The sequence below is a fragment of the Strix uralensis genome, chromosome 21 (genome assembly GCF_047716275.1).
Source record: "Strix uralensis isolate ZFMK-TIS-50842 chromosome 21, bStrUra1, whole genome shotgun sequence".
Taxonomy (NCBI): Eukaryota; Metazoa; Chordata; class Aves; order Strigiformes; family Strigidae; genus Strix; species Strix uralensis.
In genome coordinates, this window is record NC_133992.1 from 552,006 (window position 1) to 571,025 (window position 19,020).

The following is a 19,020-nucleotide window of genomic DNA, read 5'->3' on the forward strand; positions in this document are numbered from 1 at the left end:
ACACTCTGTTCCCTATTTTATGCAACTCTCTTGGGCAGAGGCTTAGGGTTCCAAAAACTCGTTCTGCTCCCATTTACACAACATCTCTTCCTGCCATGGTTGCATCCCCTGCCTGCCTGGGGTGTGAATGAGTGCAGGTCCTTCCACACACGTGGTGCCGGCATAACCACTGGCCCTTACTCATCAGAAAAGGCTCTGTCCGACCCAACGTACAAATCCAGCCCAGCCTTTTCCTGCCGAACTGGTACAGCCCTTGCTGCCTTGCCTCGAAGGAACCCCAGCATGTAGCCATGGGATCTCCTGCCATGGGATCTCAGCTCTCCTAGAAGAACCACAGCAATCATGCTGCTGGTGGTGAACATGCTCCCACCCCCCAAATCCAGCCCTCCCCCAGAACAGGTTTGTCCTGCTGCACAGAGTCCCCAGGGCTGATTCCACAACCCATGGCACAGCGTGGGTAGAAATTTTCTTCTGTAAAGCAATACAAACAATGGCAGGTTAGATCAGATATACTGGGCAGGACAACCTGAGAGAGCAGGAAGGAGGTATACTTGGGCCAAAGGAAACACAAACATGCAGGTGGAACAGGAAATTCAACATTAGAAAAGCTCCAGCAGCCTGAAAGCAGACAGATAGCAGACACTGCTCCATCGGGGGACGATACTCTACCAGGAGAGAGGCAGAGCTTCTTATTTTTAGGGCCCTGCTTCAGGCTTCCACCTGTATCCACCAGTATGTTCCCCAAAGAAATATGGTTTTACAGTCATTCCATTAATAAGACGAAAGCCTGGGTAGTTTATGGCCATGTTTATGACTGTTACATGCTGCCCTTAGCCGTTCCTGTGACAGCCAACTTCAGCAGAGTGGAATTTGTACCAGGACAGAGCAATTGCTGGGCGGATTCTAATCAACGGCCTTGCAGCATCTATCACACTTTCATTTAAGCCTCATGGCTCCCTATATTTAAACTCGTGCTGAGACCCCATCAGCTGGAGGGATGGGAAGGGACTGGACACGAGTGACTGCCATTTCCTACCAACACAAATTCTCGATCTGCAGACCCAGGCATGTCACAGGGCGAGCAAACAAAACCACCACCCCCCTGGACAGCTTATTTTAGCTTCCTACCCGAGGCCGCTCTCCCAGCCCTTGTGACAGCCTGTGGGCTGCCAGACTTCCTGCTCGCCGGCCCCGGAGGGAAAAACAGTCTGGAGGAAAGAAAAGTAACTTTGTGGAAAGCGCCGAGCCCCCTCCAAAGCAAACAGAACACGTCCTCAAGAGGACCAATAAGCAGCAAGATGGAAAACACGATGGCATCTCAGAGCTGGGAAGATCAAACAAGACAGCCCTCCCCCAAGGGAAATCTGCTGCATCTCCCCAACCACTCTGCCCTCGCCAGTTTTAGGTTTCCTGGGGACAGCTGCATTTCTGGGTTGACACTTTTGTACCCCACTGGAAGTGAATCCCTGCACCCCCTCAGCTTTGGGGCTGAAAGAAAGGGTTAGCACCAAGTGCACTTAATGAATTGGACAGTGACGGGGAGCACCAGAACTTGGCATCTGTTATTTTCATAGCTCCTGGTCTGGTTGATCCACCATTCCTGGGTACGGTCTGGTAACCTGTGCTGGCTGGGGACCAACCCACCCTGGATGCGGCACTGTTTTGGACAGCAGTGCCATATGTAGAGGCGGGCTGTGCCATGCTGACTGGTTCGCGTGCCAGGCAGCAGTGTCCACGCACTGAGCCACAGACATGCAGCTGGTTCCCCCCCAGACCTTGCTCTCCCTCAGAGAATGCAGCAGCAGAGGCTCACAGCATCTGCTTGAATGTGGTCATCAGGAGACAGCCTCATGGCTGCAGTCACCATGTGTCCTCTGCAGTGTCAGGATTCACATGTGAACACCTACAGACTGCTCAAGTCAGCCTGGGACTTAATCTACTGCCACAGTCACCCAGCATCACCCGTAGATGGTCAGGACCATGTAGGAAGGTGCCTCAGTCTCCACCACCAGAACCCTGTTTCCCCAGTGCTCTGCTGCTGCTGCTTCTCCTCCCAGGGGTGGTACCACTGGTTGGTGGGACACACTGGCCTGCCACCAGTCTTCCAGGGGACATCAGACACCCCGTGCCCTCCCCAAAGAGGGGTAGTGGTACGTTGGGTGCCACCACACCAGAGCTGTGTCACCCCCAGTGCCTGTAGGCCAGCAGGAGGGAGGGTTGGGCCAGGTTTGAATGACAGCTGGTGCTTCCCAGCGGCTTGGAGAAAGCAGAACTGAATAACTACGTTGTTCATATTAAAAAACCAAAGATGGCTCTGTCAATCAGAAGAGCCTGGCCTGGCCCCAAGAGAAACTATTCAGTGAGAAAAAAAAAAAAAAAAAAACCCACCACAAAACCAAAACCAAACCCCAAAAAGCCTTTTCCTGGAATTTTCAAAATTTCTCTAACCTCATTCACCTGATCATGCCAAGGATGAAAACATCAGCCCGTCTCATGGCAGCCTCTTGCGGGCACTTTGGTATGGAAAGCATAGTAAGACTAGATCTGCACTGGGCAGCTGTGTCCCAGCTCCCCGTTGCCAGAGCAGAAAGCTCCACATGGAGGAGTGAGAGTATTTCAGCTGAACCACCGGACGCAGTCAATGCCAGGAATTGTTTCTGGTATCTCTGGATTGCTTTCCTGGTGGGATAGACCTGCCAGGCAGGGAAATTGGACAAGAGACATTAAGGTCATTTTGCATTCCGTCTATTATTCTTGTCTGTTTCAGCAAGCCCAGAGATGTGGAACCTAGAGAAAAACTCATTTTCCTGCAGATTTAGCCTTTGCTGAGCAAAACAGCCCATGTGCTGAAGCTACCAGAGCTGAGCAGTGTCACATTCGCTGCCTTGTTTCTGGAGCAGAAAGCAGAGGGATGATGTACCGGTTCCTTCTCCCTGTATCTTACACAGATGTGAACCTGTTCAATCAAACACAGCTAAGCCGAGCAGAGATCTCAAAACAGGTAGGACAGGTCTGGGAAATTTATTAAAAGAAATAGTTTAAAGAAAAGCAGGCTATGAACAGACTGGCCATAGCACAGAGGAGACCAGCCAGAGCAAGTCCTTGATAAAGAAAAGCCCAGTGAGGGTCTCCAGAGACTGCTGTGATTTACCTGGCAGCCTGGGTCTGACAGGGCTGAGAAATTCCATGGAGAAGAGGAGTGACAAGGATGGGCTGAGAAGCCAAGAGTAAGACCAAGCTGCTGAAGACACCCAGGGATGGAGTCTGGTCTGGACAGATGGTAAGGGGAGAACAGCAAGGGCCACGTAGATGGGAGAGCCTGAGTGTGAAGCACCTTTCACCCTCTCCCTTTGAAGCCAACTCAAAGCTAAAGGAAATCACCCCTGGCACGTGGCACGGGGAGATGCCTGTGGCACAGGGGGGGGTCCATGGCACAGGCAGACTCACAACCTGATCATCTGTCACTAATCACCCCTTCTGGCTGTCACCCTTCTCCAACACTCTTGCTCCCTGATGCTCCTTCTCTCAGCATCATGAGCATCAAACCAGACGGGAGCTCTGGAGGTGCTGGCACGTGGCTGCACCTCAAGTGAGTTGTGGTGCCTGTGACATGGGAATCTTGACACCATGGCTTTGCAGTCTGCTGTGGTGTGCCACACCGTCTGATGGAGGGATTTTGCAGAGCAGGGCAGCACCTTTCACTAGGGCTAACATGCTGTTGGATCAAACAGACACAGCAAATTTCAGTATAAAGTAGAGATCCCCATTCTCTTAACAATGTCAGTTCGTACTAAGTTTATAAGATACATGATCCAAATCCCGTTTCTTTCACATTTCTCAACACTGATCTATTTTTTTTCCTCTTTTCTCCACATCTGTGGTTCCTTTGGGCCCCTGCACCAGCCACAGTGCTGGGATGCCCGGACGCAATTTCCGCTGTAAGCACTGGCTGCCCCAGTGGCACCGGGCAGGTCAGGCACACAGGACCCCTCACAAAAGAGCCGTACATCCCCCTGCTGAGGCGAGAAGCTGGACTGACCCTTGTTGGCTGTGTTTGCAAAGCTGGCAGTGAGGGCGAACACCACATTCGGTGGTTTTTTTCCTGTTGACTAACCACGTTTGCTCTGGAGTCACAGAATCACAGAATCATTCAGGTTGGAAAAGACCCTCGGGCTCATCGAGTCCAACCATCAGCCCGACTCTACAAAGTTCTCCCCTACCCCACATCCCCCAACAGCTCATCCAAACGGCCCTTAAACACATCCAGGGATGGTGACTCCACCCACTCCCTGGGCAGCCTTTTCCACTCTCTGACCACTCTTTCTGGGAAACATTTTTTCCTCATGTCCAGTCTAAACCCCCCCTGTTGGAGTTTAAAGCCATTCCCTCTTGTTCTGTCACTAATTCCCTGTGAGAAGAGACCAGCACCAACCTCTCTACAACGTCCTTTCAGGGAGCTGTAGAGAGTGATGAGGTCTCCCCTCACCTTCTCCTCCTCACACTGAACAGTCCCAGCTCCTTCAATCTCTCCTCACAGGATTTATTCTCCAGGCCCTTCCCCAGACTCGTTGCCCTCCTCTGCCCTCGCTCCAGCACCTCGAGATCTCTCTCGTATTGAGGTGCCCAAAACTGGACACAACACTTCAGGTGTGGCCTCACCAGTGCAGAGCACAGGGGGACTATCACCTCCCTCCTTCTGCTGGTCACACTATTTCTAATCCAAGCCAGGATGCCGTTGGCTTTCTTGGCCACCTGGGCACGCTGCTGGCTCATGTTCAGCTGTTGGTCAATTAGAACCCCCAGATCCTTCTCTTCCAGACAGCTCCAGCCACACCTCCCCAAGCCTGTAGCCATGCAGGGGGTTGTTGTGGCCCAAGTGCAGGACCTGGCACTTGGCCTTGTTGAAGCTCATCCCGTTGACATTGGCCACCGATCCAATCTATCCAAGTCTCTCTGTAGAGCCTCCCTATCCTCACACAGATCGACACTCCCGCTTAACTTGGTGTCATCTGCGAACTCACTGATGATACACTCTGTGACCTTATCAAGATCATCAATAAAGATGTTGAATAGAAATGGTCCCAACACCGAGCCCTGAGGAACACCACTTGTGACCAGCTGGATTTAGCTCCACTGACCACCACTCTCTGGGACCGTCCATCAGCCAGTGCTTGACCCAGCAGAGCGTTCGCTCATCCAGGCCATGGGCAGCCAGTTTTTCTGTGAGAAACCTATGGGGAACTGTGTCGAATGCTTTTCAAAAATCCAGGTAGACAATATCCACAGCTTTTCCCTCGTCCAACAGTCAGGTCATCTCGTCACGGAAGGAGATCAGGTCAGTCAGGCAGGACCTGCCTTTCATAAACCCACACTGACTGGGCCTGAGTCTTTATGGATGCAACGTCTTCAGGTATCTCTGCTTAAAAAGAGATCCGCTCTCCTTTCTGCAAGGTTACGGTGCCTTTGAGGTGCAAAAATCCATCTGTCCGAAGCTATTTCTCACCCCCGGCAGCAGAAGCACCTCTGGGCGCAAGCAGCGGTGCCCGGAGTTCCGCCGGCAAACGGGCAGATTGGAGCTGCGGCCGCCGCGGGGGCAGCTCTGGAGGGTGGGCACCGGCCGCGCGGCTCCTCCCGGCGGGGCTCGCCGGGCCGTTACCGGGGGCGCGGGGTCCCGGCGGGACGGAGGAGGGGCCGCAGCCCTGAGCCCGCTCCCGGGACGCCCCCACCGGCGGAGGGCGGGGCGGGCGCCGCGCGGAACTCAAACCGCCGTCCTCCCGCTCAGCCAATGGCCAGTGCGACCGCCCGCCGCCAGCCAATGAGAGCGCGGGGCCTCCCGCCGCCAGCCAATAGAAGCGCGGGGCCTCCCGCCGCCAGCCAATAGGAGCGCGGGGGCCGGGGCGGCGAGTAACGCTCGGGAGCGGCGGCGGCGGCTGTGATGGCCCCGGAGCGCGGCGACCGGTCGCTCCCCGCCGGTACCGAGGGTCTTCCCCGGGTGTTCCTGCAGAGCCTGCGGACTCTATTCGATATTCTGGATGACCGGCGGCGGGGCTACGTGCACCTCCGGGAGATCGAGTCCCGCTGGCGGGGAGCGGAGGCCCGGGAGCTGCCCGCCGGGGTGATGGAGGGGCTGCGGCGGGCGGCACCGGCCAGCGGGTACCTCACCTTCGAGCGGTTCGTGCTGGGGCTGCGTGCAGCCCTGACCGGTGCTGATCCCCCGGCGGAGAGCAGCGGGCGGCGGAGCGTGGAGAAGCCGCCGAGCCCGCGCGGTGCCGAGGAGCGGCGCGGGAAGAGCACCGGGCAGCGGGACCCGGGGCACGGCCAGCCCCGCGGCCGAGGTGAGCCGGGGGCCGGGACGTGCCCGACTCGGCGCGGGCAGCTCCAGGGTGCTGTTAGCACGGGGGGGGGCGGGACCCTGCGGGCTCCGGTCCTCGGGCAGCGCAGACCCGTTCCCTCCTCCGGGCGTAAAGCAGCAGCAGCAATTCCCGCAGGCCCGGACGGAAAACTCCGCAAAAGTGACCGCTGCTTTGACTTTTGGCTTTGGTGGGCTTTGGTCCAAGCTGCGGGAAAACCGGGACGGCGAGCGCGCAGCCGCGCTGCCCGCCGCGGGCTTGTGCTTCCCTTCGCATCTCCCCTCGCGTGGGTGCTTGTCGGTGCTGAGCGGTGACAAGAAGAATTAAGGGCTTTGCTGTAACGTGTCCGTGGTTGTCCCCTGGCGCAAAGTCTGTAGGTGACCTTCCTCGGGGGGTGGGTGATGCAGCTGGTCATCTCGGAGAGCCGCCGGGCCCTGGGGTCGCCCAGAGGCGAGCAGCTCTGCCGGAGCTGTGCTCACAGGGCAGGGGGGTGTGTGCCCCTCCGCAGGGCTTGCTTCACGAGTTCATCCACATTTTGGACACAAAAACTAGCAAAATCTGATCCACCTTTTTTGTTTGGATAATTCTGCGGCATTGTTTGCCACAATAAATAATGAAGCAATAATTAAATAGGAAAGCAGCATCAGGGAGATGTGCCTTGCTGTCCGCACGTGCTGTCTGGGTGGCCAGACGCTGCAGAGCTTGCCAGCAGGTCTCTGGGGACTCTGCCCCTTCCTTGGGACCTGGGGTCCCTGTGCTGGGTCTGCCAGGGCCCCCACTCCCAGGTGGCATGCTGACGTTGGCCAGGGGGAGGCTGTTTCACTGGCACCTCGATTTGTTGCTAGTCAGAGCGAGACATTATGAGGAAACCAGGCTTCTGAACTTAACTGGTGTAGATAATATTCTTTCTCTAGATTTGTGAAATGCTTTGAGATCTACAGACACAAAGGTCTCTGTGAGGAGCTGGTGTTTGTTATTGTAACACTTGAGCAACACTTGACTTCCTCTACCTTGGGAAAGTTGAGCTGATTTGCCTTCCCCTCCCACTCAGCCTCTCCCAGTCGCTTCTTCTGCTGGGTGGAGAAGAAATGTTAACCGTGGCTGAGGTTCTCTGCTTTCCATTTTGGTTCCAGACTAATCACTGGAGCTTCATCTAGGGGAATATTATTAAGCAGGCTGGTTCTTCTATCGTCACGAGTGTAAATCTGGAAAAACCTGAAAAAAAGTCCTGCTTGGTAAATAAACAGCAAATTGAGAGCTCTGCCCTGGAAAGGGGTGAGTAGATGACTACAGCAACTTTCTGTTTGCTGAGGATCTTTCCATTACAGGCTGATGTTAACTGTCCGGAGCCTGCGGGCAGAGTTAGTGCCTCAGCCCTTGCTGCCAGCTTCCTGCAGTGCAGGGCTGTGTTCTGGCAACAGGCCTGAATTTCAGGTTGATTCAGCAGCTTAGCGAATGTTATAACTCTTGAGTTATTCTATCTCTTCTAGCTCCAGATCCTGCACAGCTGCCCCGTGCTCTCTTCCACCATGGAGGGTTTCTCAGGGTGTGGTTGAATGGGTAGATGTTCCCCTCAACTGGCTGTGGGGGAGTTGGTCACAGCCGTGGCAGGTTGCGGCTTGCTCTTGCTGTGGAGAAATGTACTGAATGCTGAGAGCTGCCCATGGGTCCAGGAAGCCCTGTCTCCGTTAAGACTCTATCGTTTGGGCTCAAGGCTGCTCTGAGCCTCCAGCTGCATGAGGTGGTTACCATAAGAACCCAACCAAGTGCAGCAAGGTGGTGGATCAATGCTCATCAACTGCAAAGACTTTGAGGAAACTCTCCCTGTCTATGTTCTGGGCGAAGGAGGTGCTCACAGGGTGCCACCCCAGCTCTGCTGTCTCGTCCACAGGGCGTTTGCATGCATCAGAGGTGATTTGGATGCAAATCATGGCAAGATGGCAGAGGTTAGGGCCAGGTGATCCTCCTGGCGTGTCCAGGGGGGAAGTGAGCCAGTGGGACAGCACTTCTGTCCCCTCTTGCCTGCTAACCTCCCTTAGCGTATGGTCAGAAGTTCTCCTGAAGAAGTCCTTGCTCAGAGTCAGCTTCCAGCTCCTCAGAAGCTCTCATCAGCCCGGCGGTGCTGGCACAGCCTGTGAGCCGCTGCTGGGCGCCAGCCATGGTCTCTGGGGAGCCAACAGCATCTGCCGGGCACAAGGACGGTGAGGCCCATGCTGGAGAAGTCACTGAGCACAGAAGTCCCCGTGACGGCTTCCCTACCGCTGGTGCCTAGGTGGCCTGTCCTAGCAGCCTCCACGCGTCTCAGTGATGGGGGTCTTGACCCTTGTGGTTCCCCTGAGAGCTGAGACCTGGGGAAGTTAAGACATAGAGCAGAAAGTGCCTTGCCCCGGAGGTCTGTGGTGGCCCCGGGCCTCCTCCCCAGCACAGTGCTTGCCTTTGCTGCTGGGGTGGCCTGGCTCTATAGCTGCTGCCTGGAGAGCTGGTGGCCCTGGCAGGAAGGAGGGGGTGGTTTGTAGGTAGCTGTGACTGTCTGCGCCATTGCCAAGGACAGGTATGTAAATGTGTAAAATGACCATGAGGTGTCTGCTCTGTCCTGGGCACTTGCTCTGGCTGGCAAACACTGGGCCCATGCCCTGCAGGGTCAAAGAGGCTCTGGGGGGGAGGAGGCCATCCCATCTCATGGCAGGATCTCTTCCACCTCTAGTGAGCTGGTCCTGCTCTTTGCCTAAGAAGAACTGATCCCAGGTCATTAGCAGCAATCCTGATTTTAGCCACTGCATTGTCAGCTCGGGTGCACAGAGCTCAGCTGTTTGACCAGAAAGCGTCTCCTTATCACAGGTTCAGCTCAATCTGGCACTTCTAAGAAACAGCAGTGAAAACCTTTTTAACATGTTTCTACCCTGCAGCTCTTCCCAGAGGTGCTCCTGGCTTTGCTTTGGGATTCTGCCTACTGAAGCTACCCTTGGTTTTGGGGCTGTTCCTCAGCCTCCCAAGTAGGATGTGCTACAGGTCTGCTAGGAGACCATGTGCATGGTTGCACTCATCTTGCTGAGTTCCTCCCAGGTAGATATGGGCGTATGAAACCAAAGACAGTTGGCAAAAGAGATGAATGGGTGTTATCAAAGCCTCTTATTGACATGCTGGAGACCTGTCTGTGCTGGAGCACTTGCTGGTAGAAGTGGGATGCCATGATGGACCAGAAGCAGGATTTTTCCTGTGCCACAGTGGCTTCTTTCCGCAGTGACACAAAGTGACACAAAGGCTTGAGTGAGGTGCTTGTGTAGTGTTGCCTGCTGCCCGCTAAGCCTGAGTCCAGCCCATTGCTGAACCGGCACAAACACGCAGCACAGGCGGCCCCAGTGTGGTGCAACTCTCCCGGACCCTGCGGCCTTCCAGGTGAAGGGTGGCTCCTGCGGCCATGCCTACCCTCTCTTGCCCCATGTCCCTCTTCCATCATGTCCTTGTGCTCAGCTGAGGAGACTTGTGAAGCAGCAGGCAGTGATGTGCCAGCCCAGGCAATGCCGTGTGCCCTGTCCCAGCCCTGGCAGCCCTTGGTGCCTGCGCAGCGGGGAATGAGCTGGACCTGTGCCAGGCAGCTTTGGCGCCTGGGAGCCGGCGCATCCCAGCCCACGGCAGGAGGATGTGGCTGGGGGTGCGTGGGGAGCTGTCCTGAGGAGGTGTTTTCCCCAGTTGCCTCACTGCCTGCCTTCACTTGCCTACCTCCCTGCTACTCTTGTTTGAAAGCCAGGTTGGGAGAGGAACTTTCGAGGAAAGCTGTGTGCAGAGAGCGGGGTGAGCTGCGACAGCAAGGGGTGGGCACAGGGCAGGGTCTGCTGGGGACTGGGCAGGGGACCAGGGCCAGAATGGAGGTGCAGCGGGCTCGCTGCAGGTGTGTCTGGGGAGGGTGTTGGCTGCACCCGTGGTTGCCCTGGTGCTGGTTTGGGGCGGGAGGGCTGTGCTCGGCCAGAAGCGGGGAATCTGAGCTGACCTGGCCCTGGCCTCAGAGCTGTGTTTCTGGTGAGTTTGCCAGGGCGGGCAGTGTGGGGCTTGCACTGACTTTACTGCAGGTGCCCAGCCAATACCTGCTTCGGCGTACAGGCAACACAGGCAGGAGGTGTCTGATCCAGCCTAAAACCTGCCAGTATGAACTTAATCTCCAAAAACAGGTTATGCGTGGATTTGCACCAGTGTCATGTGTTTGTAGTAGATCAGTCTTTTGCAAGATAGAATGTTGGGATTTTAGTAAAATTTTGGAAAACCTACAGCCTGATTTACTCTATGGTTAGACCCCAGCAGGGGGTCTTGGGGGAACATCTGCATGGCCAAGCCCATCACCAAGCAGGAGCTGCCGTCAGGAGGAGTCGGGCTCCTGGCAGAGCCTGTGCCACCTGAGGGGGACCTGGGGGTTCCATGAGGACAGGACGAGGGTAGACAATATCACTAATGGTTTAATTGCCTGTGCTGTGACTGAAACAACACTGCCTGGAAGCTGCCTGCTTTTTGCAGAAGGTGACCACCGAGGTCAGTTGCCAGCCTGTCACAGCTAAGTAAGTTGTTGCTGAAGCCTGCCCTGCCCATACAAAGATACAAGCAGGCACTTGGGCCCGTGCTTTGCTCGGCTGCTCCATTCCACATCCATATGCAAGACCACCCTGGAGATAGTTCCATAGAAGTGGCTGTGAGGAGGTTTTTGTTGCAAGCGGCTGGTGGCCTCATGCTTTCCTCTGTTACAGGTGGTGATGCTAAGGCTGCTGGGCAGTGCCAGGGGGATGGCAGCCATCCAGGGGCTGGAGACACTCGGAGACATCAGAGGGGACGTGCAGAACACCGGAGACACACCATCACCAATGGCGTGGACTTCAGCATGGTAAGGGGACAGCCCTGCCATGGGCTCCAGCAAAGGGGCCCGTGCTCCCTGGGGGAGGGTGGATTGCGGGTGTCCCTCAGTGCTGACACCAGCTCTGTTTGGGCTGTGGCTCCCCCTGCCCACCCTGCACATGTGAGTTGTGGGGTGTTGAGCAGATCCTGGTATTTCGGATACAAAGCTCTGTTGATGTACGTGGAGGTCCTGCCATTACTCTGAGGTGCTTTCTGTCCTGAATCATGCCAGACAGGGAGGAGGTGCGTGTTCTCTTGCCTTCCCCTGGAGTGGGAGTGGCCCAAGGGGCAAAAACTTGGGCAGGGAAAGGCAAACATGCAGGTGTAGGAGCAGGTGGGTCTCTGGGCCATTCAAGCACTTCAGCTAAGGTCAGGTATGCTCTCTGCTGATGAGCAGTGGTGCTGGGCTGTGTCCCCTGCCACACGTTCTCTGCAGATCAGGGCTCAAGCATGCTAATCCTCCTGGCTCCCGAGAGACTTTTTGCCAGTAATGCAGAGAAATCAGCACTGAATTTAGCTGGGCAGCCCAGGATGGAGGGATCTGCTCCCCTCTCTCCATCCCTGAGTGGAGAAGCTTGGATCAGATTGCCTGGGTGAAGGGATCTGCACTGCTCCCAAGTGGGATGAAGGAGCTGCCTGGGCACGTTGCCCACAACCTCAAGCTAAATTTTCCTGGGAAGAGAGCCAGGACCCAGCCTGCAGGATGAGTGATCAGCTGGAGCTCATCTCACCAGTGTCAGAGCCGCTGCCAAGGCTGTGACTGTCACCTCTGCACCTCCTCCCCTTGCCCACTGGTGTCACCCTGCTTCCTGAGCTGACTGGTGGCATGGGCAGCATCAGCTACAGCCTAGCGCTGGCCTTGAAGGACATAACATCCTCTGACGCCTGGCCTGGGGGGGTGGTTTGTACACACATAGTTTGCTGGGCTTGCAGCCATGCAAGGGGTTGGGGTGCTCTTGGGCTGAGGGGGTCTCTGCCGAGAGGTTCTGACAAGGAGTAATAAATGTAGATGTGTGTGTCTGGGGTTGGGGGTCTCTGGTCCTCAGGGTTTTGGTGGCTGGGAGATGCTGCTTTGGAGAGGGAAGGTCTCTCCTTCCCTGGCAAGGCTCTTCCCCCTGTGTGTGCAATTCCAGGCTGGAGGCCATCGCTGCCATGAGCTCAAGATCCTGCCTGGTACTGGTGAGGAGGGGCTCTTGGGTTTGTTTCCAGCTCTGCCACAAGCACTCTTGCTCTGGGCTTGTGTTGCCCTTGCCCCTGTTTCCCCAGGTTGTTGTGGGGGTGGTGGGAGGGAGGTCCTCAGCCTTTCTTCCCCCCTCCCTATGTACCAAAGTGCTATACTGCCTGTCACATGCTTCTCCCCCCAGACAAGGGGTGTCTGTCCCTGTCCCACAGGTGAGAAGCCTTCCCTGGCACCCCGAGAGGAGCCTTTGGGTACTGATCCCCCTTCTGAGTGTAGAGACAGTTGGAGCAGGTTGGTGTCCAGCAAGGACCAAATCCCAGGGCAGGGCAGTGTTGTCACCTCCCCTGTGATGCTGGGAGGATGTTGGGCACCACAGAGACAAGGCACTCAGCTGTGATTTGGCTAATTTTACCCCTGGACTCGGCACTGGTGAGGCCGCCCCTCGATGAGTGGGTTCAGTTTTGGGCCCCTCACTCCAAAAAGGCCATTGAATGACTCGAGCGTGTCCAGAGAAGGGCAACGGAGCTGGTGCAGGGTCTGGAGCACAGGTCTGATGGGGAGCAGCTGAGGGAACTGGGGGGGTTTAGTCTGGAGAAGAGGAGGCTGAGGGGAGACCTCATGGCCCTCTGCAACTCCCTGAAAGGAGGGTGCAGAGAGGGGGGATGAGTCTCTTGAGCCAAGGAACCAGCGCCAGGACAAGAGGGAATGGCCTCAAGCTGCGCCAGGGCAGGGTCAGACTGGCTCTTAGGAAGGATTTCTTTGCAGAAGGGATTGTTGGGCGTTGGAATGGGCTGCCCAGGGCAGCGGGGGAGTCCCCATCCCTGGAGGGGTTGAAGAGTCGGGTTGACCCAGCGCTGAGGGACCTGGTGGAGTTGGAAACGGTCAGTGTGAGGTTCATGGTTGGACTGGAGGAGCTTCAAGGTCTTTTTCAACCGAGATGATTCTGGGATTCTGTAATTTGCCTAAAGCCCAGGGAGGCCTGGGAGCTCTGATATCCATCCTGCATCTCGGGGTACACTAGGACTGGTTCATCCTGAGCAACAAAGCGGAGGTGTGGGAGCTGTGCTGTAGCCCCAGGACCCTTCACACCACCACAGCTGGTGTCTGCTCTGCTGGTGTTTTTCAGCCAGTCCATCATCCATCAGCCTGATTTCCCCATGGCCACAGGGGGTAGCTGGGATGAGACCTTCTGTGAGAGGCTGAGCGCTTTAGTTTGTAGGCGGCCCAGGGTACGGCACTGTCCCCTCCCCTTCTACCCTGGGTAGCACCAGCCAAGTCCAGCGCTGCCCCAGAAGCTGCCTCTGTCCCCAGAGCATCCCATCCTTAACAAGATGCCATCTGTCCCCACACCTGGCAGAGCTGGTGATGTCCCACTGCTCTGTGGGATGCTGCCTCTTCCTCCGGTCACTGTGCTGGCCAACAAGCCTGGTGGGACCAAGGCAGGCCAGGTGGTTGCAGGCTGCGGCCCGAGCTGGGTGGGGGTCCTTGCCACGTACAGCACCTTCATTCCCCTCAGCAACAGCCTGCGTAGCACCAAGGCTCTGCGCTTCCCTGTGGGTGTGCCCCCTCTGGTCCATCGGTCCATCCAAGCATGTTGGGGGAGGGGGGTGTCGCGTGGCAAACAGCAGTTCCAGGAGCAGGAGCAAGAGCAGCCCTAGTGTAAGGGATGGCTGGCGCGGGGCGGTTGGGAGGCTTCGGGGCTGGTAGGGGGGATGGGGAAGCAGGCACTGGTGACCTGAAGGACTTGGTGTAGTCTCACTTGTCCCTGGGGGTGGGGGTCTGTTAAGGGTCACTTCTGAGCTGGATCACCCCCCTCCAGATGCTCTCCAAAGCAGCAGGAGAGGTTCCTGAGCATCCAGCAGCTTCTGGGTAATCAAAGTCCCACTGGTGCCTGGAGGAGACTCCTGGAGCCCAGTCTGGGCGATGGAGGCCTGGCTGCATCGTGGCAGAGAAGTCAGAGGCAGCTCGGCAGGCAGCTCCCTGTGCTCTTGTCATAGCGCCAGGGGGACAGGAGCCGGGGAGAAGCCTGGCATGGCTCAGGAGAAGGGGAGCAGGAACCCTGGGCTCACTGGGTGAGGGCTGACAAACAGGTCGCTGCACCAGTCACTCTGTTCTGCAGGGATGTTCTCTTGCCACCTCTGTGATTGCCAGTGGCAGCGCAGTGCTGAGGGGCAGCAGGAGAAGAAAGTGGAGCAGGAGAGCCCATGTCCCCTGGGGCTTCAGCCCCCACCTGCCCTGCAGCAGCCTTGGGTGTGCCACAACCCAGCACAGGAGCCTGCTCTGCTTGTCCCAGGGGGGGGCTGCTCTGGGGCAGGAGCCCCGGGCACCCTTGTAACAACTCTCCAGGCTCGTAACGGTCTGGGCGTGCTGGTGTTTGAACTGAAAGACTGGCAGAGACACTCAGCAGAAAGTTATGCTGTGCTCTGCTCAGCTCGGAGGTGCCTCAGGGCGGGAGGAGGAGCAGAGGGCTGGGGAAACAGGGCTGTAGGCTTTTCCCCAGCTTTCAGTCTGCACTTTAGCTTGACTCCTTGCAGCCTGGCAAAAGCTCTGTGTGTTTGCTGCTGGCTGATGCTTTCAGCCTTGGGGGAATTTGGGGAGCGGCTGCAGGCCCTGCTCTTGCTTCGTCCCTGGATAAATATGAGGTGGAGAAACCTGCTTCTGCCATGGGGAGCAGGTGGGTGGAGGTGGCCTGACTGTCTTTTGCCTGCTTCAGTTGTTCTCCCAGACTGAAGAACTCTTCCCCCAAAGCAGCATCAGGCAGCAGCCATCATCCCACTCCTCTGTGGCTTTTCATGGGGAGAGGGTCTGAGACACCTGCCCAATTCCATATCCCTCCAAGCCTTGTGAAGAAACCAGCTCCTGGGGCTTGACAAGGCACTGGTGGGGAATGGGTGGCATCTCTGTGTGCTTTGTCCTGCAGCTGAAGCACATGAAGGAGCTGGAACAGGAGAAGGATTTCCTGCTGCAGGGTCTGGAGCTGGTAGAGCGCACCCGGGAGTGGTACCACCAGCACATCCAGTTCATGCAGGAACGCCAGAGGCTCCTGGGGAAGAACAAAACCAGTGCTGTGAGTCTGGGGCTTGTTCTTGGGGTGCCTGTCTGCTTGGGAGGGTCTGGGGCTGCTCTGTGGGTCTGGAGAACCAGGATGAGACTTGGCTGGACCTGGAACTGCCCCCATGGTAACCCCCAGCCTCTTCTTCCTCCAGATCTCACAGGAATTCCTCCCTGAGGGCAGCCTGAGCCACCTGGGGCGCCTGGTCCCCAAGCTGCAGGAGGTGAACCGCTGCCTGGGTGACCTTCTTTCCACTGCCAGCAAGGTGAGAGCAGCAGTTTAGCAGCTTGTGGTTGTTTGTGTGAGCTTGGGACCCATCCTGTCCCTTAGCTCATGTGGGTGGCTGGGCTGACATTGGAGCTGCCAGGGTTTCCCCAGGCTCTGGGGAGGTGACTTGGCTCTGTGTGCAAGATAGGGGATGAGGGACAGATGGCCAAGAGGACAGCACAGCTGGTCCCAAGCTGAGCTGGAGGATGCTCAAGGCATTTGGGGGACTAAAGAAGATCCCCAGAAAGGTGTAGCCATTGTCAAGTGAATAAGGAAACCATCCTGCTTAGGTCCTATGTCAGCTCTCTCAGAGCTGGCTGTCCTGCCAGGCTGGCAGGAATGCTTCCCACCTCTGCCTGCCGTGCTGGAGACCTTGAAATGGCCTGTGCTGGGATCTTAATCTCGTGCTGGGCTTCTCTCAGTTCCTCCTGTGTCACAGAAACAGCTCTGGCCTTGGAGAAAGGGTGGGGAGGGCCACTGGGAAGGAGGCTCAATGTCTTATCGCTTCCCTTCATCTCTGCAGCCAGCAAACCCCTCCTCAGCTCTGAGCAGGCTGGTTCCTGTGGCATCCCCAGCCTCAGCAGGCTCCCAGCAAGCCATCAACATGCTGAAGGAGCAAAACCGGCTTCTCACCAAGGTGAGTGGGGTACGGGGGAAGGAGATCCCCTTGAAGGAGGCTGGGAGAGGAGACGAAGTGGGATGGGGCTGGGGAAGGAATACGAGGCACTGGAAAGTGTTCCTTCAGCTTGGCCAACCTTGGTCATCCCAGAGAAGGGCATGTGGGCTGCACCTGGAGAGCCTCTGTCATGCAGCTGTGTCCAGCTGTTTGCTGGGGATGGGACATCTCTGCTGGAGGGAAAAGGCTGTCAAATACAGGTCATGAGAGGGCGCAGACGCTGTGGCTGGGGTCTGTGAGCAGGGCTGCTGGGGAAGGGGCATGCATGGTGCCCCTGCCAGGGCCAGGCTCGCTGCTGGGGTTCACATCCCAGCACCCACAGCATGGCAAATGCCAGCATTTTCCTCCTCTGTCCTGTGCAGGAGGTGACTGACAAGAGCGAACGCATCACCCAGTTGGAGCAGGAGAAATCTGCCCTGATCAAACAGCTCTTTGAGGCTCGCGCCCGCAATAACCATGAAACAAGCCAGCTGGACTCCACCTTCATCTAGTGCCCGTCTCCCCGCTCCCTGTCTTCAAACTTCCCTGGGGATTTCGTGGGACTCTTGCCCAAAACCCATTGCACCTGTTGCTCCAGGTGTCGTATCTCGAGGTCTGGAGCTGCTGGTGGCATCTCTGCGGGAGGGAACCGGGAAGGCGTTTCCCTGACCCCGCCTGGGGAGCATCCCCGTACTGCTCTGCTGCTGGGCTTTTCAGCCGTGCTGCTCTCAAGCTGCTCCTTTTCTGTCTCTAAACAGATTGCAGGGACTGTACCCCCAACCCTGTGATCCCCAACGTGCTGGAGGAAACAGCCGCTGCCCGTGCTGCCTGCGCAGGGGGAGCTGTTGTGCTCTTGGCCTGACTTAGGCTGAATTTTGGCTGCTCTCAGAAAAAGATGATGCAGCTTCAACATTCCAGCTGGCATCTCCAGGCAAGCCTGGCCACTGAAGGGTGGCCTCTCCCCTGCCTTTCTCCCTGTTGGAGAACAAGATTGAAATTCCAGTGGGACATGCCTGGCCCCTCTCTGCTGCCTGAGTTCTGCCTGCCAGTGACACTGTACTGGGCCAGAGCAGTGCCCAAACTGGTGCTCCTCCTGGCATAATCCCTCTTTCCAGTTTGCGGTAGTGATGCCATAGTCGCTGTTTACATGCCTGCAGGCTCCTGTAGTTAATGAGCCAGAGACCCAAACGAGGTAGCCTGTAGCTCTGAGCTGCTGTTTCAGGCTGTTTGCAGATAGAGGCAGACACCTCTACAACCCTTTATTTGGCTTGACCTGGCAAATGTTTTCTTATTACTGCCAGGCTTATATTTTTTTCATGATGACTTTAAAAGGAGAGGTGATGTCCTACAGCATGAGGATGCTAACGCAAGCCTCATTTCACAGAGGGGCTTTAGGACGAGGTTTTGTACTTAGCTGAATGTGGGTGACAGAGCCAAGGCTGATGGGCTCTTTCATTTGCACATCTCCAAGTGGAGAAATGGCATCTTTGCCTGTCCTGGTGGTGGATGCTGGCTCCCCGGGGTGACAGCCCAAGTGTGAACCACACCTCTCTCCAAGTCTTTTGGGGAGGTGGTGGTGGTCTAAGAGTGGGTCCTGTTAGACTGGTGCATCTCAGAATACCTCCTCCTTCCCACCCAGCTCTGATGATGCTTGAGCTGAACGATGTCTTCCACTGTGGCTTGGTACTTGGTATTTACAGTACTTTCACAGGAGATCCTTGTGAATCCCCATGTAGCACAAGTCCTGGCCCTCTGTAGCTCCATGGCCAGGACTTTTCTCTCCAGAGTTGTTTCACGCTCTGACTTTCCTGGCATGATGCCATGGCACAATGCACTGAGATGAGCAGAAGGTGCTGGACCTGCCCTGCCCTGGGTGGGTACCGTGCAGACCAGTTCCTTTCTCACTCCTGTTTTTATCTGTCCAGTGCTGTCTGTCCCATCCACAGCTCCTCTGAGGTTGATCTTAACCTGAAGGTCACTGCAAGGCACGAATCCCTGCTCTACCCTTGTGCCGGCTGCCCTGTGCCAGAGTGGGGATCAGCAGAGTGCTGGGGAGAGGGAGGAGGAGGAGGAGCAAGGCCATAGCTAGTCATGTCCCCTGTCTGCAGGAGTAGGGTGTTAGTTGTCCCCTGGGCATTGGTGCTTGCCATCTCTTTCATGATGCCACCTCTGGTGTCCAGTACCTGTTTTGCCTGAGGTTTAATTAAAAGCAGCCCTCTTTATGAGGAGGGTCAGCTGTCTGTAGAATAATAAAGTAGGGTGAACTATTTAATTTATCTTTCTCTCTCTCTGCCTAAATCAGCCCATCTACTGCTACGAGCGCTGCAGTTCCTGACTGTTCTGTACCACAGGATGTGGGGTGAGCTGAGGTTGCACAATTGTGGCCTGAGCACGAGGAGCCCAGGAGGTCTCTGCTCCAGGCTGTGTTCCCCTGTGCTCTGGGGCTGGGGACCCCCCAGTCTCTTCTTGCTGCTGCGGGATGGGATCATGAGGCCACCTACACCCCTTCCAGTGCTTGTAGCTTCATCTGGCTGCTCCTCCAGAAGCTGTGCTGGGGGCTCATACTCCTCAGGTGGTGCTGGTGTAGTTCACAATCTTTTATTACACTTTAAGCCCGCTGCCCCCCATGACTGTGGGC

General features: G+C 56.5%; 1 protein-coding gene across 1 annotated transcript; it reads left to right on the top strand.

Annotated features, from left to right (window-relative positions):
• Positions 1-5,785: 5,785 nt before the first annotated feature.
• On the top strand, positions 5,786-18,654 carry SAPCD2 (suppressor APC domain containing 2). The gene is given in 6 exon segments (XM_074891109.1): positions 5,786-6,335; positions 11,084-11,217; positions 15,329-15,475; positions 15,615-15,725; positions 16,251-16,364; positions 16,766-18,654. Coding segments are annotated over 6 exon segments (1,185 nt in total). The 3' UTR covers positions 16,895-18,654.
• The last annotated feature ends 366 nt before the right edge of the window (positions 18,655-19,020 follow it).